At 44.8% G+C, this 23,664-nt stretch overlaps 1 protein-coding gene and 1 non-coding gene across 2 annotated transcripts; one reads left to right on the top strand and one right to left on the bottom strand.

Moving 5' to 3' along the window:
• Positions 1–178: 178 nt before the first annotated feature.
• On the bottom strand, positions 179–250 carry trnad-guc (transfer RNA aspartic acid (anticodon GUC)). The gene has a single exon. It is a non-coding gene; the product is annotated as a tRNA-Asp (tRNA).
• A 5,126-nt stretch (positions 251–5,376) lies between these two features.
• Positions 5,377–6,720, top strand: LOC137302011 (zona pellucida sperm-binding protein 3-like). Its single transcript, XM_067971720.1, has 7 exons — positions 5,377–5,439; positions 5,531–5,708; positions 5,791–5,917; positions 5,998–6,077; positions 6,160–6,281; positions 6,353–6,487; positions 6,567–6,720. The coding sequence occupies exons 1-7, from the start codon at positions 5,433–5,435 to the stop codon at positions 6,683–6,685; spliced, it is 768 nt and encodes a 255-aa protein (XP_067827821.1). The 5' UTR covers positions 5,377–5,432; the 3' UTR covers positions 6,686–6,720.
• The last annotated feature ends 16,944 nt before the right edge of the window (positions 6,721–23,664 follow it).

Raw genomic sequence — 23,664 nt, 5'->3', positions numbered from 1 at the left:
TTTCTTGCCCATCATTGTGGTTCTGACATCGAGCTGAAGCGTGAGGCAGAGAGCAGATTTTAAAAATCGCTGTGAAATCAAATTGGAGAAGTGGGAAAGGCCGAGTCAGTTTTTTATTGTATTTTCAACATCCAATATTGCAGATAAATGAAAGTGAAGCTTCGAAAGCAGCAATAACCTCCTCGTCGGGGAATTGAACCCCGGTCTCCCGCGTGACAGGCGGGGATACTCACCACTATACTAACGAGGAAGTGGTGCAGGCTTTTAACGTACATTCACCACAGATGCTTCACATTTCAGTGAATCTGGTTCGATCAAGGGTTCGATCAAGATGAAATCTCCCTCGACACAGTCACAGAGGATGTAATTTGTGAATTTGACAAGGGTCGTTTCAGTACTGTGGCAGGAGTGGAAGCCTGATTGGAGGGATTCAAACATGGTGTTGTGGGAAAGATGGACACGGAATAAGGAGGCAAAAACACATTGAAGGACTTTGGAGAGGAAAGGGAGGTGGGAGATGGGGCGGTCTTTTGAAAGGACAGAGGGTCAAGGGTGGGTCTTTTGAGAAGGAGGGTGATGACGGCAGATTTGATGAGGAGGGGGCAGTACCTGAGGAGAGGGGACCGTTAACAATGTCAGCAAACATGGGGCCAGGAAAGGAGGTTGTGTATTCAGAAGTTTGGAGGGAATAGGGTCGAGGGAGCAGGAGGTGGGTCTCATGGTCAAGATGAGCTCAAAGAGGGCATGAGGGGAGATAGGAGAGAAACTTGGTGGACTAGGGGAAGGGGGGGGGAACGGCAGAGGCAGTTGAATGGATGGTCTCAATCTTAGTGACAAAGAAGTCAATGAGCTCCTCGCACTTGTTGTTGGAGGTGAGGGTGGAGAGGGGATGAGAGAGGGGTTTAAGAAGATGGTTTGTAGTGAAGAGAATCCGGGGGTTATCTTTACATTCCAGGATGATCCTGGAATAGTGAGCAGTTTTGGCAGAGGAGACAGGACCCGATAGTGCTTTATGTGGTCCAGCCAGATCTGGCGATGAATGGCCAAAGAATAGACAGTTGGGAATTTGAAAGTGCCGTTGTAAGTGACTTGGGGGGAGAGTTTTTTCCAGGGATGAACACAGAAGGAAGTGGGTTAGTCCCACTCCCCGGCTCTTTCCCCACAGCCCTGTGATTTTTTTCCGGTCAAGTATTTATCCAATTCCCTTTCGAAAGTTACTATTGAACCTGCTTCCACCTCCCTTTCAGGCAGTGCATTCCCGATCATAAAAACTCGCTGCGTAAAAAAATCTCTTCTCATTCCTCCCGCCCGTGGCTTTTTTTCCCATTTATTTTTAATCTGTGTCCTCTGGTTATTAACCCTCCCATCACTGGAAACAGTTTCTCCTTATTTCGTCTGTCAAAACCTTTCATAATTGTGAACACCTACATTAAATCGCGCCTTAACCTTCTGGGTGTTGTCTCAGTGCCCTTCCTGTTGATTCCTCCTTCCATTCCCATGTGGTCTGGTGGTTAGGATTCCTGGTTTTCCTGCAGGTGGCATGGGTTCAACTCCCGGTGTAGGAATAACAGCCTTTTAATCCCAGCCTCCCAATTTGCCTGCAGTCCGAGCTATGGCTGCTGCTTCCTCCCTCGCTTCTGTGTCAGTCCCACAATCACACTGAGAAATGAGGCAGACCACAGCTCTTAAAGGGACAGTGCACCAAAAACACAGTCCCACAAGCTGAAGGGAAGCAAGCAACAATCTCCCGACAGGTCACTCAGCAGCTCATGGCCAAGTATTTGTCTACAATCCTTTTGATATTTACTGTAAAGCCCGAGTCTCAGTGAAACACACACAGAACATTCTGGAAACACTGGGAGCTGGAACCCACACCCTTCTAAACGCCAGCCTGACTCCCTGGTGTTACTCTCACACCCGGCGAGTCATGAACCAGATTGTGCCACTCCCAGACTAACTGATGACCACAGCCTCAGCCCTGGATCCCAGTCTGCACCATAACCGCAGCCTGTTTTGCTAACAAGTCTATTATGTGATACTTTATCCTCCCGTAGTCTCTCCCTGCATAGAAACTCCCCGACCCATAGAAAGTGGGGTGGGATTCCTGAGTTCATTCTGTGATGTGCATTGGCGGAGTGGGACTGCATGGATTGATCTTCCATAGAGCCGGTAATCACTCGATGGGCCGAATGGCCTCCTTCCGTGCTGTAACCTTGCTATGATTCTATGATTCCATATGGGTGGAGAGGGTTACGAGGAAGTGATCGGAGATGGCCTTATCCATGATTGAGACGATGGGAGTAGAGAGGCCACGTGAGATGGCAAGGTCGAGGGGGTGGCCATGAATATGGGTCGGTGAGTTTCTATGCAGGGAGAGATTAAGGGAGGATAAAGTATCACATAATAGACTTGTCAGCAAAATTGAAGCCCATGGGATTAAAGGGACAATGGCAGCGTGGATACAAAATTGGCAAAGGAGCAGTAAACAGAGAGTAGTGGTGAACGGTTGTTTTTCAGACTGGAGGCAAGTATACAGTGGTGTCCCCCAGGGCTCGGTATTAGGACCACTGCTCTTTTTGATATATATTAATGACCGGGACTTGGGTGTACAGGGTATAATTTCAAAGTTTGCAGATGACAGGAAACTCAGAAATGTAATAAACAATGTTGAGGATCGTAACAGACTTCAGGAGGACATGGACAGACTGGTGAAATAGGTAGAAACATGGCAGATGAAATTTAATACAGAGAATTGTGAAGCGATACATTTTGGTAGGAAGAATGAGGAGATGTAATGTAAACTAAATGGAACAATTTTAAATGGAGTGGGGGAATAGAGAGACCTGGGGGTGCAGTTACACAAATCTTTGAAGGTGGCAGGACAAATTGAGAAGGCTGTTAAAAAAAGCAAGTGGGGCCCTTGCCTTTATTAATTGAGGCACAGAATAGAAAGGAAGGAATTGATACAAAATCTTGATAAAATACTGGTTAGGCCTCAGCTGGAGTATTGTGTTCAATTCTGGGCACCAAACATTCGGAAGGATGTCAAGGCCTTAGAGAGGATGCAGAGGAGATTTACTAGAATGGTGCCAGGAATGAGGGACTTCAGTTCTGTGGAGAGACTGGGGAAACTGGGGCTGTTCTCCTTAGAACAGAGAACATAAAGTGGAGATTTGATAGAGGTGTTCAAAATTGTGAAGGGTTTTTCAAAGAGTAAAGAAGGAGAAACTTTCCAGTTGCAGAAGGGCAGTTACAGGTCAGATGGGGAGCAAAGCTCCCTCCACACTGTGACATCAAACACTCCCAGGGCAGGTACAACACGGGTTAGATACACAGTAATGCTTCCTCTACACTGTGCAGTTTGGATCTCGCCTCAGATTTCAGATAAAAGGTTGGTTTCCTGGACACTCTGCTGGTGTCTCTCTGTATCTCTGTACTCAGTTACACCGCTCTCTACCTCCCTCTGCTGGTGTCTCTCTGTATCTCTGTACTCAGTTACACCGCTCTCTACCTCCCTCTGCTGGTGTCTCTCTGTATCTCTGTACTCAGTTACACCGCTCTCTACCTCCCTCTGCTGGTGTCTCTCTGTATCTCTGCACTCAGTTGCACCGCTCTCTCCCTCCGTCTTTTTTCTTTTCTTTTTTTCTTTTTTTTCTAAAGAAACTTATGAAATAGGACAATGGAAGTGATTGAATGAAAGGAGGATCAGAAAGATATTGAGTTTTTTTCTGAAAGACATCCAATCGGATCACAACAGCGACTCATTGAATTGGAGTCAGGTGACTGCAGTGTATAAAAGGTGCCGGTTGGTGGGTAAAGTGATAGTTCAATTGTTTGGTATCATGGGGGATTTTGTAGTGAGAGGTTTGTTCTCGGTGCTGGTGTTAGTTGGAGTGGTTTGTTGCTCTGATATTTGGGAACAGTTTAGAGGCCAGAGATTTCCATGGAGAAGAGTAAAACCCACCCCTGTGCCCACAGAGTCCCTCTCCCTGTGCCTCCCTTTGGTTCCCATTTCAGTGTGTCTGAGGGGAGAAGTCTGTCTCCACTGCAGACTGTGATGGTGCAGTGTGGAGAGCAGAACCTGCTGGTGAGGGTAGACATGGATTTATTTGGAACCAGGCACCTGATTAAAGCTGCTGACCTGACCCTGGGGACAGCAGGTTGTCGGCCAACTGGGATCCACTCTCAGAACCACACTGTCCTCTTTGACTATGGGCTCCATGAATGTGGCAGCAGATTGCAGGTAATGTGATTCTTCAATTCTTGCTCCAATTTCACTGTGTACTTTACTGCCCACTCTGAATTCATTAATGTCGGCTGAAACTCCAGCCACTGAGGAGATCCCTGAATGAAATCAGTGTATAAATTCTTGCCCACTGTTAAATATCACCCTGTGTGAAACTACTACTTTATATTGACCTGTTAATCTTAGCTTTATATTTAAAAAGAACTTCAACTTGTCACTGAGGGACTGCATCTTTCTTAAATGGGTCATTACTACACTCCAACTCAGATTCAATTCTATTGACCTTGAACCTGTACCGACATTCCTCCAAACCAGTCTGTTCTTTTGTGCCTCAATTGATTTATCTTTTCCGTGCCTTCTCGTGGATATTCAGGCCTGTTGCCTCAACTTGTGGTCAATGAATGTTCAATGTGGAAGTTCCTGTTGAGACTTGAAAAATGAAACAAATGGAATAATAATTGGGATACAATTTATTAAAGGGGAACTCCACTTTTGGTTATTACTCCTGCCAATCCCCTTGATTCCACGGACACAGATGAGATTTAAAAGTGATGTTGTGTTTTGTGCTCCATATCAGGGTTAACTTGAAGCCCCTGAAGGTGAAAGCTCTATTCTATATGGGAAAGAATGCTCATCAAATCTGGCAGTGCCAATCATTTCAGGGTTTCTGACTGCAGGCCTGAAGTCCCCTGTGATTGAAAGTGGACTGAGCAGAGTAACAGAGGCTGCTGCAGGCAACTTCTGCCAATGGTGGAGCTGCTTCAATCATGTGTCATTGAGGAGCAGCTGAAACCCCTTAAACTGCAGCTTAACAGGGCAGGAAAATGACCAGAAATAGCTTTTGTCCAATGAGACCAGCTCTTCATTCCTTAACCTGATGTCTTTCAGATGGCTGGAGATTTCCTGGTCTACACCACCCACCTGAACCACACCCCAAATGCTCGTGGATCTGTCATTGTGAGAACGAATGGAGCAGTCATTCCCGTTGAGTGCCACTTTTAGGTAAGAATCTTTACTCTGTGGCAAATAAGGTCTACAGCAGGTGCAGTTCTCTGAAGCTGTCCTGAAATTACTGTACTGTCCTTCCAGGAAGGGCAATGTGAGCAGTGACCCTATCAAGCCCACCTGGATCCCATTCAGCTCGACCAAGTCTGGAGAAGGGCTTCTGTCATTCTCACTGCGTCTTATGAACGGTATGTGATGGGTGGATGGGGAGTGCTTTTCTGTCGTCTCTCTCTGGGAGTTACACCCATTGTCTCCAACCCTTGTCCTCTTGTACTTCAGATGACTGGCTTACAGAGCGCACCTCGACTGTCTACTACCTGGGTGACCTCATTCACATTGAGGCCTCTGTTTCAATGACCAACCACATGCCCTTGAAGCTCTACATTGACAGCTGTGCAGCGACGTTGAGCCCAGACAAGGATTCCACCCCAAGATACAACATCATTGACTACCATGGGTAAGGAGCTCTCTGCTTTCTCCAGCTGATTATGTCTCAATCGGTTCATTTAATTCACTTTGTCCCTTATTTCATTTTTCAGTTGCCTCCTGGACAGCAAAGCTGAGGACTCCTTTTCAACCTTTGTGTTGCCAAGAGGTGAACGTGAGCTGGACAAACTCCAGTTTGACCTGGATGCGTTCCGCTTCTTTGGAGATGACCGTTCCTTGGTAAGAGGAAGCCAAACATTGGGTCCCCCATGTTGGGAGGAGGTCACTAAGTAACAACTTGTATTGAATGTGTCCCTCAGATTTTCATCACCTGTCACCTGAAAGTTGCTGCAGTGGATCAGAGAGATTCCATGAACAAAGCTTGTACTTTCCAGAATATGTAAGTTCCCTCTCTCACTCAGGGATGTGTTGTATTAAAGGGTGATGGACAACCTGGTTGATAAACGGATTCTCTGGTTCAGCTGGACCCCATTGGAAGAATCGACCAATGACGTGTGCGCCTGTTGTCATCTGGGCAACTGCAGTGTCACGAGGGAATTCCAACTTGATTCCAGAGGAAGGAGGGATCTTGTATCTGGACCTGGTAGGACATTGATCCTCTCTATGTTGGTGGTCACCCTTTACCCTCTCTAACTGGAATGTTTGATATTGCAGGGAGTGATGCTGAATTGAAGTGGGAGGGTGAGGCCTCACTTGGACCCCTGGTCATTCTGGATCCTGATGTGACAGACCTGGCAACTGAGCCCCTTAATGAGGTTGAGCAATGGATGCAGGAGAGGTCTCCAGGTGGTGAGTTGGCCGACTGCTTGTTTCCATTTTCCCCCTCAATATTTCCTTCTTTAACCATTGGTTTCTCATTGCTTTTTAGGTGTGGCGTCTGAGGTGGTCCTGATTTTGGCCCTGACTGTGACCGCTGTATCTCTGATCTCTGCTTCTTTAATTGCATTGTTCCTGTACAGGAAACACAAGCAAACCCAGTTCAACTAGTTATCAAATGACCAATAAAGCAGTGACTACTTGTATCTTCTAATGGCTGGTTGCTCATTTCTCACTGTGTTGTTGACTGGAGACAGACAATGAGTGCTCAATACTGTGTTGGTAACACTCTGCACTCCTCCATCAGTTCCTCCTGTTCGTGAAATGGCTTTTAATGGGTCCATATAACTAGAGGCAGAATGGCTGGTAATCGTGTATCCAGGCCCAGTCCAGGGATGGCTGCAGCAATGGGTGAAGGCTTGCCAGGCCCTCATTGTGCAGGTTAATGAGCTCTGAAGGGACAGTGGGACTGGCCTGAGGAACTGGTGCCGGTTGGTTGACTGCCCAATCATTCCCTCGGTGCTCTGTGGCCATTGATCACTCGAATCCCCACACGGGCTCCAAGCTCCAGTTAAACTTTCCTGTTTGGAGCTAATTGTCCAAACACGAATAGGATTGAAAGTCGGTGGACTTGGAGCTCTCTTCCAAGATTGAAGATCTCTGCCCCTGGTGTAAAGATCCTTGTTTAGTGGGGCTCCAGGTAGATTTCCAATACCCAGTGTAAAAGTTAATGTAGACAGGGGGGCAATGTTGTGCCCATCGGGTACAGGGATGGGGAGCCCAGCAGTTGTGATTTAGCTCTGTTGGATTTGAATTTCACCTGTTTACTTGTGAGCGCAGACTGAAGTTTCTTTATTCTCAGCTTCCCCTCATGACAAGCCTTGAGGTTTTTATTGTAAGTAGTTAGTCCTATTTTCAGATTACATTATTGTTTCATTCACTATATTTGAGGGGTGGTCACAGGAACAGAATTAGATCATTTAGCCCCCCCGAGCCTGGTCCACCATTCAATGAGATCATGGTTGATCTGTGACATAACTCCATATACCTGCCTTAGTCCTATCCCTGACCTTCAGGTTTACAAAAATTTTAATCTGAATAGATTTAACAATTGAGCTAGATTCAACTGCCATTTGTGGTAGAGTTCCTAACTGCTCCCACTCTTTGCGTGTAGAAGTGTCTCTTAACTTCACTCCTGAAAGTCCTGATTCTAATCTTTAGGTTATGTCCCCTGGTCGCTAAACTGGCTGGGGTGGAATGTGAGGAGGATGCAAAGAGGCTCCAATTTGATTTGACAAGTTGGGTCAGTGGGTAAGAATATAGCAGATGCAGTATAACGTGAGGTTACCCACTTTGTTTGTTAAAACAGAAAAGCAGATTATTATGTGAATGGTGCGAGATTGGGAAAAGGGGAGGTGCAACAAGACCTGGGTGTCTTTGGCCACCAGTCGCTGAAAGCAGTTAAGAAGGCGAATGGTATGTTGGCTTTCATTGCAAGAGGATTTGAGTGCAGGAGCAGGGATGGCTTACTGCAGTTGTACGGGGCCTTGGTGAGACCACATCTGGAGTATTGTGTGCAGTTTTGGTCTCCTTATCCGAGGAAGGATGTCCTTGCCATGGACGGAGTGCAACGAAGGTTTACCAAACTGATTTCTGGGATGGCAGGACTGACTTACGAGGAGAGATTGGGTCGACTAGGCCTATATTCACGAGAGTTTAGAAGAATGAGAGGTGATCTCATTGAAACATATAACATTCTAACAGGACTAGATGCAGGGAGGATGTTCCCGATGGCTGGGGAATCCAGAACCAGGGGTCACAGTCTCAGGATACAGGTTATGACAGTTGGAACTGAGATGAGGAGAAATTTCTTCACTGAGGGTGGTGAACCTGTGGAATTCTCTACCGCAGAAGGCAGTGGAGGCCAAGTCATTCGATGTATTCAAGAAGGAGATAGATATATTTCTTAATGGTAAAGAGATATGGGGGAAAAGCAGGAACAGGGTACTGAGTTAGACGATCAGCCATGATCATTATGAATGGTGCAGAAGGGCCGAATGGCCTACTCTTGCTCCTATTTTCTATGTTTCTATACTCCCGTTTAAAATAATTCATTGAGTCTGTGTCAACAACACTTTCGGGCAGAACTCTACATTGTCCCCTCCCTCCCTGTAAAGATTTTTTTTGAACCATAAACATGTATCTTTTGCCATGTCCCATTTGACCCTAGGTTATAGAATCATCGAAATTTACAGCACAGAAGGAGGCAATTCGGCCCATTGTGTCTGAAAAAGAGCTCTCCAGCCTAATCGCACTCTTGGTCTTGGTCCGCAGCCTTGCAGGTGACGGCACTTCAAGTGCACATCCAAGTACTTTTAAAAAGCGATGTTGGTTTCTGCCTCGACCACCCTTTCAGCCAGTAAGGTCCAAACCCACACCACCCTCTGGGTGAAAAAAATTATCCCCAGATCCCCTCTAATCCTTCCACCAATTACTTGAAATATATGCCCCATGGTTATTGGCCTCTCTGCTAAGGGATATAGGACCTTAATATCCTTTTTTTATTTGTTCATGGGATGTGGGTGTCGCTGGTAAGGGCAGAATTTATTGCCCATCCCCAATTTCCCTCATGAAGGTGGTGGTGAGCTGCCTTCTTGAAGTGATGCAGTCCGTCTGTCCCTCAATAATTTTATACACCTCAATTAAATCCCCCCTCAGCCTCCTCTGTTCCAATGAAAACAACTCCAGCCGATCCAATCCTTCCTCACAGCTAAAATTCTCCAGTCCTGGACCATCCTTGTAAATCTCCTCTGGACCCTCTCTGGTCCAATCCCATCTTTCCTGTAATGTGGTGACCTGAACTGGACACGGGTTAAATTTATTAGTCCGCCTGTTCCCACAGGTCCCAGTCGAGTTTCTTCATTCCTTTCCTTGGTTCAATCCGTCATTCACCGATTGGGTTTATGACCGGTCACCACCTCCTGTGATTTCCCCAATTGGCTGCCCCTCTTCTCAGAGATTCTCTCGCTCCACAGACCACCTGCACTCTGTCGGTTCCACCAATCCGGGAAGCTTCACCTGTGATTGGATGAACTCGGTGACCCGGGCCCGTCATGGCGGCCGAATCTCCCACAATGCAGAGCGGCGGAGAAAAGGCCCCATTTGTGTTACAGGCCGCGCTGCACTCTGGGAGAATGTTCGCACATGCGCACATCACCCGCCGGATCAGCGACCGCTTCCTGTTGTGTCGCGAGACAAACTTTCCGTTTTTTCGGTTGAGAACGAGCGGTTTTTATTGTGACGGAAACTGACGTCACTTTTCCTTTGAATCGCGCGGTTTGATTTAAATAAACGGCGCACATGCGCAGTGTGGCGCGTCCCTCTTAAAGGGCCCTGGACCGGCCGAGAGTCCCCGAGCCCGGGGACAGGACCGAGAGACGGGCAATGGGATTAGAGCGGAGGGCGGCCCCGGGGAGGGGGAACTTGCATTTCTCCAGCGCCTGTCACATCCTCAGGACCACCCAAAGCCTCGCAGCCAATGGGGGGCTTTGGAAATGAGGTCACTGTTGTAATGTGGGCAGCCATTTTGTGCACAGCAAGATCCCACAAACAGCAATGTGATAAATGACCAGATAATCTGTTTATAGGTGTTGGTTGAGGATTAAATATTGGCCAGGACACCGGAGAGAACTCCCCTGCTCTTCTTCGAATAGTGTCGTGGGATCTTTTACATCCACCTGAGGGGCCGGACTGGTTTAACGGCTCGTGCAAAAGACGGCCCCTCCGACAGTGCAGCACTCCCTCAGTACTGCACTGGAGTGTGAGCCGAGATTTTGTGCTCAGGTCTCTGGAGGGGAGCTTTAATCCACAATCTTTATGATTCTAGGGGTGAGAGAGCGCTACAAATGAGCCAAGGCCGACACCGAGTACTTCAGAAGGGTCGTTGATTCTTCCTTCCCTTAACACGATGTGACTTTTTTCCACAGGAGAATTCATGCCTGAACTTCCAGGAGTTTTGAGGAAAACTGCACCGGATTTGAAACAAACTGCTGGAAAATACTTGAGGCTGACTGGAAATCTCTTTGGATGTTCACACGGCCGGGAGGCACCAAGACAATTCGATGAGACTGTGAAGGATGTCAAGTGAAATCAGGGACATGGCGAGCAACGGTGTGAAGGTAACTGGAGGATCCCCGGGGTAATGCCCAGTCTGTTCAGGTGGGCCGTTTAAAAGGAAATGGAACAGTGCGGGGAGAAAGTTGTCTGGGGACCGGAAACAGAGGGTCCGGGTTAATGGGAGTTGCTGAGATTGGAGAAGGGTTGGAAGTGGTTACCCCAGGGGTCAGTGCTGGGCCCACTTTTATTCTCCGTATTTATGGACCATTTAGAATTACATAGAATTTACAGCACAGAAACAGGCCGTTCGGCTCAACTGGTCTGAGCTGGTGTTTATGCTCCACACGAGCCCCTCTCGCACCTCTTCATCTGTCCCTTTCTGTGTATCCTTCTGTTCCTTTCTCCCTCATGTACTTATCTAGCTTCCCCTTAAAAGCATCTATGCTATTTGCCTCAATTACTCCATGTGTTAGCAAGTTCCACATTCCAACCACTCTCTGGGTAAATAAGTTCCTCCTGAATTCCTTACTGGATTTATTACATAAGAACATAAGAACATAAGAAATTGGAGCAGGAGTAGGCCAATCGGCCCCTCGAGCCTGCTCCGCCATTCAATAAGATCATGGCTGATCTGATCCCAACCACAAATCTAAAGAACACAAGAAGTAGGAGCAGGACCCGGCCACACAGCCCCTGGGCCCTCTCCGCCACCCACAGGGCATTGACCGATCCGAACTCAGCTTCATGTCCAATTTCCTGCCCGCTCCCCATAACCCCTAATTCCCTTTACTTCTAGAAAACTGTCTATTTCTGTTTTAAATTTATCTAATGATGTAGCTTCCACAGCTTCCTGGGGCAGCAAATTCCACAGACCTACCACCCTCTGAGTGAAGAAGTTTCTCCTCATCTCAGTTTTGAATGAGCAGCCCCTTATTCTAAGATTATGCCCCCTAGTTCAAGTTTCACCCATCTTTGGGAACATCCTTACTGCATCCACCCGATCAAGCCCCTTCACAATCTTATATGTTTCAATAAGATCGCCTCTCATTCTTCTGAACTCCAATGAGTAGAGTCCCAATCTACTCAACCTCTCCTCATATGTCCGCCCCCTCATCCCCGGGATTAACCGAGTGAACCTTCTTTGTACTGCCTCGAGAGCAAGTATGTCTTTTCTTAAGTAGTGACTATCTTCCATTCATGGCCCATAGTTCTGGTCTCCCCAACAAGTGGAAACATCTCGATGTCTACCCTATCAAACTCCCTCATAATTTTGAAGATCTCTATTAGGTCACCCCTCAGCCTTCTCTTTTCTAGAGAAAAGGGCCCCAGCTTGTTCAGTCTATCCTGATAGTTATAATCTCTCAGTTCTGGTATCATCCTTGTCAATTTTTTTTGCACCTTCTCCAGTGGCTCTACATCCTTTTTGTAACATGGAGACCAGAACTGTGCACAGTACTCAGTGTGGTCTAACCAAGGTGCTGGACAAGTTGAACATAACTTCCCTGCTTTTCAATTCTATTCCTCTGGAAATGAATCCCAGTGCTTTGTTTGCTTTTTTATGGCCTTATGACCCTGAGTCACTACATTTAATGATTTGTGTATCTACCCCTAGACCCCACTTTGCTCCTCTATCCCATTTAGACTCTTATTATCCAGGAAGTATGTGGCCTCCTTATTCTTCCTACTAAATTTGTACCACCTCACACTTGTCTATATTGAAATTCATTTGCCAATTACACGCCCATTCTGCAAGTTTATTAATGTCTTCCTGTATTTTATCGCAGTCCTCTTCACTATTAACTATATCCCTCAATTTGGTGTTTGCAAATTTTGAAATTGTTCTTCCGATTCCCAAGTCCAAACCGTTGATGCAAATGGTGAACAACAGTGTTCCCAGCACCGATTCCTGTGGAACACCACTTCCCACCTTTTGTCAGTCTGAGTGACTCTCATTAACCCCTGCTCTCTTTTCTGTTTTGTTATCAGCTTGCTATCCATTCTGCTACCTGTCCCCTGACTCCACAAGCTCTGACCTTGGTCATGAACCTACAATGCGGTACCTCATCGAAGGCCTTTCAAGATCTTTCATCTTGTCTTCTTCAGATATTGATTCACTTCCCTTTTAAATTCTGCTTCCCTCAGTGTTTCTGGTCAGACATTCCATTGTCCTAACAACCCTCTGCATCAAAAAGAAAGAAAACCAACCTCTCTTAATTTGATGCCCTCCAGTTACCGACTCACGAACTGGGATGTGGGCGTCGCTGGCAAGTCCAGCATCTATTGCCCTTCCCAGTTGCCCTTGAGAAGGTGGTGGTGTGCCACCTATCTTGAACAATTGAGTGGCTTGCTGGGCCATTTCAGAGGGTGATTAAGAATCCGCCACATTGCTGTGGGTCTGGAGTCACATATAGGCCAGACCGGGTAAGGACGGCAGGTTTCCTTCCCGAAAGGATATCAGTGAACCAGATGGGTTTTTACGACAATCCGGTAGTTTCATGGCCACCATTACTGATACTAGTTTTTTTTAAATTCCAGATTTTATTTAATTAATTGAATTTAAATTTCCCAGCTGCCGTGGATTTGATCTCATGACTCCGGAATATTAGTCCGAGCCTCTCGGATTACTAGTCCAGTAACATAACCACTGTGCTCCCGTACCCGTACTAGTGGAAATAGTTTTCCCTCATTTACTTTATCAAAACCCCCTCATAATTTTGATCCCCACTCTCTGATCTTATTTAAACTTCTCTGCTCTCATGAAAAGTTATGTGAAGACTCTCATCCTTGGGATCATCTTAGTGAATCTCTTCTGCCCCTCTCCATGGCCGCGACATTCTTACTAAAGTAATGCACCAAAAACTGGACACAATATTCTGACTGTGGCCTGACCCATGATTTGTCCAGGTGTAGCATTAACTCTTTCCTTTTATACTCTATGCCCCTATTTATAAATCCTAGGATCCCATGGGGGTTTTTGTAAAACAGCTTTATCAACTTGTCCTCCCACTTTTTTAAAGATTTGTGCATCTGAATCCCTAAATCTCTCTGCTCCTCTACTCCTTTTACAGTTTTACAGTATAGTGTCTATTTCCTCTCCTTATTCTTCTCACCTCACATCTCTCCCCATTAAATCCCATCTGACATCCACCTGCCCAATCTGCTCACCTGTCTGCCTCCTCCTGAAGTTGTCGATAATCCTCTTCATGGTTAATCTCACTCCTTATCTTTGTGGCAGCTGCAAATTTTGATATTGTGCCCCCTACACCCAGGTCCAGATCATTTCTATCCACAGATATTGAGAAAAGCAATGGTGCCAACACTGACCCCGGGGATCACCACTGTTTAAATCCTTCCAGTGCAAGAAACATCTGTTAACCACAACTCTCAATTTTCTGTCCTTTTATCCATGCAATCTCTCATTTCTCTCCAACTTCTCACATTTCTATCCCTTAGTTCTCATGCACAAACAGGCTCTCTTCCCCTTTCCTCTCTCTCTTACACACAGACTGTTTCTCTTTCCTGTCTCCAATATTCTCTCTTGCCCGTTCTCACAAACCCTTTCTCCCTCTCTATCTCCCTCCCACCCTACCTCTCAGACTCTCCTTCATCCAGATGCAGACTCTCCGAGACACACTCTCAGACTCTCCGAGACTCATTCCCTCTCTCACACAGATTCTCCGAGACTCACTCCCTCTCTCACACAGATTCTCCGAGACTCATTCCCTCTCTCACACTATTTTACCCACTTTTCAGAGAAACTTACAGAACAGAAGGAGGCCATTCATCGTGCCTTTGAAAGAGCTGTCCAATTTAGTCCCACACTCCAACTCTTTTCCCATAACCCTGCATATTAGTCCTCTTCAAGTATATGTCTAATTGCCCTTTCAAAATTCCCATGGAATCTGATTCCACCACCCTTTCAGGGAGTGCGTTTCAGATCTTAACAACTCTCTGTATCAAGAAAAACTTCTCCTCATTTCCTCTCTCGTTCTTTTGCCAATTATTTTAAATCTACGACCTCTGGTTACCGACCCGCTTGCCAGAGGAAACAGAGCAAGTAGGGAGAAACTATCAAAACCCCTCTTGATTTTGAACACCTCTATTAAATCTCCCCTTATCCCCGGCTCTAAGGAGGACAATCCCGGCTTCTCCAACCTCTCCACATAACTGATGTCCCTCATCCCTGGTACCATACTGGTAAACCTCCTCTGTACCCTCTCCATGACCTTGACATCCTTCCTAAAGTGTGGTGCCCAGAATTGTCCACAATACTCCAGCTGAGGCCTAACCAGTGATTTGTAAAGGTTCAGCATGACTTCCTCGTTTTTGTATTCAATGCCCCGATTTACAAAGCCAAGTTTCCCATACCCTTTCTTAACCATCTTATCAACTTGCCCTGCCACCTTCAAAGATTTGTGACTATGTACCCCAGGTCCCTCTGTTCTTGCACTCCCCTCAAAATAGTCCCATTTAGATTATACTGCCTGTCCGCTTTGTTCCTCCCAAAGTGCATCACTTCACACTTGTCCGTCTTAAATTGCATCTGCCCTGTGTCTGCCCATTTTACCAGTCTGTCTATGTCCTCCTGAAATCTGCTACTATCCTCCTCACTATTTACTATGTTGCTAAGTCCTGTATCAGTCGCAAACTTTGAAACTGTGCTCCCGAAACCCAAATCCAGGTCATTTTGATATAACAAGAAAAGTAATGGTCCTAATACTGACCCCTGGGGGACCCCACTGCGTACTTCTGTCCAGTCAGAAAAGCATCCGTTCACCACGACTCTCTGCTTCCTTTCCCCTAGCCAATTACGTACCCAAGTTACCACCATTTTTTTCCTTTAATCCCATGGGCTTCTGTTTTCCAAATAAGTCTGTTATGTGATTCTTTATCAAATGCCTTTTGAAAGTCCATATATACAACAGCTACTGCACTACCTCCATCGACCCTCTCTGTTACTTCATCGAAGAATTCAATCAGGTTAGTCAGACATGGTTTGCCTTTAAGAAATCCATGCTGGCTGTTCCTTCTTAACCCATGCCTCTCCAAGTGAGAATTAATTTTGTCCTTGACAATGGTCTCTGGTAGTTTTCCCACCACTGATATTAGACTGACTGGCCCGTAGTTACCAGTTTTATCCCTCTCTCCTTTTTTGAACAGGGGAGTAACATTTGCAATCCTCCAGTCCTCTGGCACCACTCCTGACGATCCGGATTCTTTCCCCTCAGTCTGGTTCAGTAATAACTGAAGTCGAATACATTTTAAAGTTCAACACATCTTTAATAGCAGGGTTCTTAGTCTGCAGCATTGATTTGGACTCCTGATAGAGTCCCTCTATGCTGGCAGAGCAAGAACAAAAACATACAGAAATCCACACGTTTTTATACAGATGAATAGGGTTGGAACATACTTAACGAGGGTCAACACCAATCATAAGCCGGGCATAGGTTGCCATGCGAGGTTTCATTATTTCCGGCCAATCATAAATAATCATGTGCTGACCATGTTGCTGTTAGACATCAAAGGGGATACTTCCAACTTGGAATGTTCTTCCCTGTTCCTTCTGTTCCTTATCTCCCAACCTGGAATGTCTTTCAACTTTGGCTAAGCTCGTTACCTATATTGATCTGCCATAAACATGGAGACATTCAGACCAGTCCTTGACTCACATCAAAGACCTATCATTGCTAAGACAATGCAGGCCTGCTGACTACGCAAACATATGGCCCAGCAGGAGGCCAGGCCATCTGTACCAATCTCAGTTACTAACTTATTAACCCTTTCTAACCATTTTGCATTCTGCTTCTTTGCCACGTAGGCATTTTAATATTTTACCGAAAACTGACCACGTAGGGATTCTCATTCCCCCCTTTTATCATTCAATGATAACCAATTATTACGGTGCTCACTGGTTCTGCAGGTTCTGCAGTGCAGCAACATTTAAGTAAGCAATAAACTATAAGAATTATAACAATGAATATGACTAGCCCTTGAACTAGAGAAGTCCCAATAGAACACAGACATGTTTCATCAATACGCCTTTGTATCTTATCTGTTCTCAGGAACAGACTCCTTCTAAACATCTCTCAAGTAAGCTGCGAATGTCCTTGGTCAGCTAAACCTATTCATGTTAATTTGAAAAGGCTAACATAGTCAAATATCCTATGGTGCTTTATATTTTGTTTCCAGCCTAACTAGACTGAATGGTACCTTTCAGACCATTTTACACCTGTGAATTGGTGCCCTCCCCATCATATCCCTTAATCCAAATTCTCCCTACAATATCCCGTTAGATGCTGTACCTCATCTTAACCAGGTTCCCTTCGTGTTGGCCACCAGTCCGGGTGGAAGAGAGGCAGAGCATCTGATAATCCTATCAAACTATAATTGTCTTCCCTTTTACATGCACCTTACCCCAGCGGGTGCTACTCCCAGTACCATTAAGATGTGTTCTTAGTTGAAACCACAGAGACAATGGGGACATTCTCACCCAGGCTCTGTTTTACTATCTTTGCCAAACCCTTCATCCTCTGCTTACATTTATTACATGCAATGAAAATCAAGAAGCACATTACAACAAACTGCACTACGACTAATACATATGAAATTAATCTAATCCAAGGATGGATCTGTATATTCAGTCCCAAATTCCAGAGGTCATTTCACCAGGTGGTGACTTTAATTTGGTCAATGTCATGCTTAATGTTGTTATTGTCCTGTTGTCGGTTATAATAAACCTTCTAGGAGAGGCGTATCTCCATTCGCAATGCTTCCAAGTATTTAGGCAACAGGGGTGTCAGATACCCAAATGTGTCCTGATATTCTTTTAAGTCCTTTTTGACATTCTCAGAAACTTGTGAGGTGGTGAGGTTATGCCGGTGTATCTCTACCAGTTCCTCGGGTCCAATCCGAACCAGGACTTCAGAAATGGAGTAGCATTCTGGACTTAAAATATCACAAGTTAGATTGGCATATTTAAACGTTTTCAAATTAGTTGTAACACAGTATTCGCCCTCTCCGGCATATACCACTTAAGTGGGTTTTAGATCCGCCTCTAGGGCCTCCATGGTACAGTTAAGATCCCGATTGGTACCGGTATTATTAAACCCACACTGTGCTTCTAGGCTGTGTCCAACACTATGTGGACACACAGTGACAGCATGTCTAGTAACACATCCCTTTAATTTTGTTCCAGCCAATCAGCTTAAATCTACGTCCTCTAGTTCTTGAACCCTCTGCTAGGGGAAACAGGTACTTCCTGTCTACTTTATCTGGGCCCCTCATAATCTTGTAATTTTGTATCCATCGTGCGGATATCTTCTAAATATTGTTTCTCCCAATTTTATTGTTAACTGATGGGAACCTAACCCTGAATTTTGGAAATCCAAATTACTGTGTCCCTCTTTACTTTAATTTCAGTCCTTTTGATTGATACCAGTGTTTCCTGACTGTTTCATTAATTAGTTGGTTTCTCTATGGACCATGTGTCAATGCCTTGTTTAAAAGGATTTCTCACTCGCCTGGACCACATTAACCATTTTCCTGTTGTGCTGTTGTCAAGTAACTGAGCCTGTCTGAGACTCATTCTTCAATGTATCTTCTTCATGTATCTCCGCATACTAGCAGCATCTCATAGGAATGAGCTTAGTGTTCTTGGATATTAACTTTCTGCTGGCCAGTCTCTTCTTCCTCATGGTATTTCCGAACATTTTCCATGGCACACATCATATGTCCTGTAGGATTCAGTCCTGTAAAAGCAACTGGTTTGTTTAAAGAGTGGTTGCAATAGCTCACCAGGCCATAGGCCTTTGTAATCATGTTCTTCATCCTGATCTCCGTTTCAGATGATGGCAACATACATTTGTATCTTTTATGTCCACTGTAGCCATTCTTAGGTTTTCAGGTTATCTTATCAAAAAGATCAGGGGTGTCTAGAGTGCTTATCTCCCCCTGCATGGTCCCGATGTCAGGGTAGTGGCCAGGCTATTGAGTGTAGTTTTCTCATTATTCATTATAGGCAAGGACACAAATATCTCCACGAGAAAGCTATCAATTTACTATTCTCAACTACACTTTCCTGACTTCCACTAGATTGTATATTTATGCCAGATTGATTTTTTTATCATGCCCAATTCAATGACTTTAGAGAAATTCCCATCTCTCCCCACCTCGAGCATTCTGTCTCGGAAGACAACAAATAGGTTAAAACAAAACAGATCAAAATGTTTTCAAAAGAAGAGAATCAGGTTGATATCACCATGCTGTGACATTTGGTATCCGCTGATGTCTGCAGCTAAAGTCTTAAATCTTTAACACCACTGGATCGTTTCCTGCACCAAATTTCTCCAGCAAAGGTTGCACCGTAACTTTGTAACTACTCTTGGTAATCCTGCACCATCAACACTCACGTGGTCCCCAAAAAAAAACCAGGGTCACCTGTTTTAAAAGAAACACAGAAAATCCATTGCGGCTCTTCTTGAGAGCCCAAGTCATTAATTTGTCAAATCTTCATTTATTATTTATTTATCCAAAGGAATAATCCCTATACCCGAAACAAATTTAGAAAACAAAACAGGAGAGAGAAAGTGCCTAGTTCCACTCTCTCTGAAGCACGCAGCCTGTCTGAAAGAAACACTGTCTCTCCCACATACAGATGTACGCAGGGCTGCAGACTGGAATTTCTAACTCCAAGTCCTAATCTCTGTGTTTTCAAGATGGAACCACATTAAGCAGATATCATTAGCAGCCGCCTGCTAAGATACGTTATATTCCTCTTTTATTAATTTATTAATGGTTTGGGCATGTGTTTCTAGCACTGTAGCTATCCTTTGCAAATATATGGTCAGCATTTGATCCTCAGACAATTCCTTATCTGTATTTTCATTTGTCTTTTAATATATCTTTAATGAGAGACCCTAAATCTCTGACCTTTTGATCGAATGTTGTCAAATCAATGGTGTTAACAACAGAGGCAAAGGCAGTTGCTATATTACTTATCACAGATCTTTACGTCTCCATATTTGCCTATCTCTTTTTACGATTGCAAACAATTTTACAACACCAAGTTATAGTCCAGCAATTTTCAGCATCTTTTTACGATGTCCACCTTCATTCCATGTCGCTCTTTGTTTTAACACTTGAGTTAGGACGTGTTGATCTAATTGTTGAGTTTTCTTAGCAGTCTCAATGCGAGTTATATAATTTGTCAGGGAAGGTCTCCCCTCTTTGGTCAGATCTTGTATTCTACTATTAATTTCAAATAAAATTGAATAGCCCCAGAACTTGTCAAAACTTCCTTATCATACTGTGGCAGGGTAAAACTGATAGGCGTTTAGTACCCTGTGTCAGTACATAGCTCAAGTAATGGACTTCCAATTGTCTAACCTATGCTTCCTTTTCATATGATTTGTTTTACATTCCTTTCTTATCAATTTTTCACAGTAGCGTGAAAACTTATATCTCAGTCAATTGTAGCCTTTGGCATTTCCGAGTGATTGGGACAATTTTACTAATATAACCTATACCAATTGTTACCTCATGTTCACCTGTGTTCTGGGCAAGCCTCAGACAGTTCTCAACCGACTGGGTCATTTCTATCTGTTTGAACTGGTCTTGGCATGACAGTCTGACTTCTTGGGATGGAAGGGGTTAATATTAACTTGCTCTTGTGGTAGGAGTAACTTGATCCTTCTCCCTTTGAGATTAAGTTCCCACCTTCAAAAGTTCACTTCACACAGGTTTGACTGATTTTTTTTACTTCTCACATTTGTGGATTGCTTTATACTATATTTTTGCACACTATTTTTTCACATACTTTTAGTGGATGTGATTATAATCAACGCTCCGAGCTGTTCCAGCTTTCCGACTTTTCCTATCACAATGATACCAGATAGTTTTTTAATGTATCCTGTTAATTTTTAACCTCTTTTTAAACCACAGCCAATCACAAAATAAACATTCAAAATGCCAATTTTTTGAAGATCCCATGTCTGGAATTTAACATGCCCACACTTTATAAGAACCAGAATTTAATAGGTCACTTAACCTCAATAACTCCAATTTTAATTCAGCAGTATCAGAATTAAACACACGACAAGACAGATACATTACACAAAGGAAGAAAACACACAAGACACAGTAAGTAGGGGGCGTGGCCCACAACACCGACAAAAAAAACACTTGTAAACAATTTTACAACACCAAGTTATAGTCCAGCAATTTTATTTTAAATTCACAAGCTTTCGGAGACTTCCTCCTTCCTCAGGTAAATGTTTACCTGAGGAAGGAGGAAGTCTCCGAAAGCTTGTGAATTTAAAATAAAATTGCTGGAATATAACTTGGTGTTGTAAAATTGTTTACAATTGTCAACCCCAGTCCATCACCGGCATCTCCACATCAAAAAAAACACTGATCAAGACAGGCTTTTTAAAGGGACAGTACACTTAAACAACAAAACCTTTCTTTTTCGAGTCTCTGTCTTTTAAACATTTGTCTAGTCACTTAATTCTATCCATTTTTTTTTTAAAGTACTGTCTCCATAAAGCAATTAGTTCTTTGGCTGTGGTACCTCTGTTATTTTTCCAAATTAATTCCTGAGCCTTTTTGGCGGCATCTAAGTTTTATCAATAGTTCCTGTTTATATCCAATCACCAGGAACTTAAACCCTGACTACCCTCAGTGATGTTAACCACTGACCTACCGCTTACACGTTATTCCCTCCGTGGTATTCGACCACTGACCTCTTCCTGCTATTTCTGTGTATTCGCCAGACTGACCTGAATCTTGTAAGGACGCCACACGAGTGTTAGCGATTGGACGATTCGTCGTCAGACTGACGGATTGGAGGAAAACCGACGTAGTAAATTAAGACTACTTACATCGGGGCGCCATTTCCTTCCTCCATGTCTGAGATAATCCGCCTCTTACTCCGCGAACACTCGGTGAACGACCGTTAAGATCCCACCGCTGCCACCAAATGACGATCCGGATTCTTTCCCCTCAGTCTGGTTCAGTAATAACTGAAGTCGAATACATTTTAAAGTTCAACACATCTTTAATAGCAGGGTTCTTAGTCTGCAGCATTGATTTGGACTCCTGATAGAGTCCCTCTATGCTGGCAGAGCAAGAACAAAAACATACAGAAATCCACACGTTTTTATACAGATGAATAGGGTTGGAACATACTTAACGAGGGTCAACACCAATCATAAGCCGGGCATAGGTTGCCATGCGAGGTTTCATTATTTCCGGCCAATCATAAATAATCATGTGCTGACCATGTTGCTGTTAGACATCAAAGGGGATACTTCCTCACTTCCAACTTGGAATGTTCTTCCCTGTTCCTTCTGTTCCTTATCTCCCAACCTGGAATGTCTTTCAACTTTGGCTAAGCTCGTTACCTATATTGATCTGCCATAAACATGGAGACATTCAGACCAGTCCTTGACTCACATCAAAGACCTATCATTGCTAAGACAATGCAGGCCTGCTGACTACGCAAACATATGGCCCAGCAGGAGGCCAGGCCATCTGCACCAATCTCAGTTACTAACTAATTAACCCTTTCTAACCATTTTGCATTCTGCTTCTTTGCCACGTAGGCATTTTAATATTTTACCGAAAACTGACCACGTAGGGATTCTCACTCCCATATCTAAGGAGGATTGAAAGATTGTGGTCAGAGCTTCTGCTATCACCACTCTTGCTTCCCTCAGCAGCCTGGGATGCATCCCACCTGGACCGGGGGACTTGTTCACTTTGAGTGATGCCAACCTATTTAGCACCTCCTTTCTATCTATTTTGATCCGATCCAATATCTCTGCTCCCTCCTCCTCTACTGCGACATTAACTTCATCCTCTTCTTTTGTGAATTGTAAACAATTTTACAACACCAAGTTATAGTCCAGCAATTTTATTTTAAATTCACAAGCTTTCGGAGATTTTCTCCTTCCTCAGGCAAATGTTTCAAGAGCTCCTTGAAGCCTACGCATTTATACATATTGAACAATACATGGTGTTTACAGACTGCCCCTGCAACTGCCCGTTGCCAAGGCAATCACCGTGTTCAGACAGAGAGGTGTCACCTGCAGAACCCCCGAATACACATTCAACAAAAAAACAAACAGGGAAAAAAAACAGAGAAAAAAAAACACAGAGAGAGGCAGAAACATCCGGAAGGCAGAGAGAGCCAGCAAATGACCCATTATATTAAAAACAGATAACATTTGTTCGCTGGTGGGGTAACGTGTAGCGTGACATGAACCCAAGATCCCGGTTGAGGCTGTCCTCATGGGTGCGGAACTTGGCTATCAATTTCTGCTCGACGATTTTGCGTTGTCGTGTGTCTCGAAGGCCGCCTTGGAGTACGCTTACCCGAAGGTCGGTGGATGAATGTCCATGACTGCTGAAGTGTTCCCCGACTGGGAGGGAACCCTCCTGTTTGGCGATTGTTGCGCGGTGTCCGTTCATCCGTTGTCGCAGCGTCTGCATGGTCTCGCCAATGTACCATGCTCTGGGGCATCCTTTCCTGCAACGTATGAGGTAGACAACGTTGGCCGAGTCACAGGAGTATGAACCATGCACCTGGTGGGTGGTGTCATCTCGTGTGATGGTGGTATCTGTGTCGATGATCTGGCATGTCTTGCAGAGGTTACCGTGGCAGGGTTGTGTGGCGTCGTGGACGCTGTTCTCTTGAAAGCTAGGTAGTTTGCTGCGAACGATGGTCTGTTTGAGGTTGGGTGGCTGTTTAAAGGCGAGTAGTGGAGGTGTGGGGATGGCCATAGCGAGGTGTTTGTCCTCATTGATGACATGTTGAAGGCTGCGGAGAACATGGCGTAGTTTCTCCGCTCCGGGGAAGTACTGGACGACAAAGGGTACTCTGTTGGTTGCGTCCCGTGTTAGTCTCCTGAGGAGGTCTATGCGATTTTTTGCTGTGGCCCGTCGGAACTGTCGATCGATGAGTCGAGCGTCATATCCCGTTCTTACTAGGGCGTCTTTCAGCGTCTGTAGGTGTCCATCGCGTTCCTCCTCGTCTG

Source organism: Heptranchias perlo, chromosome 35, assembly GCF_035084215.1.
Source record: "Heptranchias perlo isolate sHepPer1 chromosome 35, sHepPer1.hap1, whole genome shotgun sequence".
Lineage (NCBI taxonomy): Eukaryota > Metazoa > Chordata > Chondrichthyes > Hexanchiformes > Hexanchidae > Heptranchias > Heptranchias perlo.
Note: the sequence above shows the minus strand (reverse complement) of the source record. Positions and strands in the feature narration are given on the sequence as shown.

Excerpts from the sequence above, each read along its gene's own strand:
- LOC137302011 (XM_067971720.1), top strand. Across the intron at positions 5,709-5,790 it reads AACATCATTGACTACCATGG|TTGCCTCCTGGACAGCAAAG; the intron begins GTAAGGAGCTCT and ends TTCATTTTTCAG. Across the intron at positions 5,918-5,997 it reads TTGGAGATGACCGTTCCTTG|ATTTTCATCACCTGTCACCT; the intron begins GTAAGAGGAAGC and ends TGTGTCCCTCAG.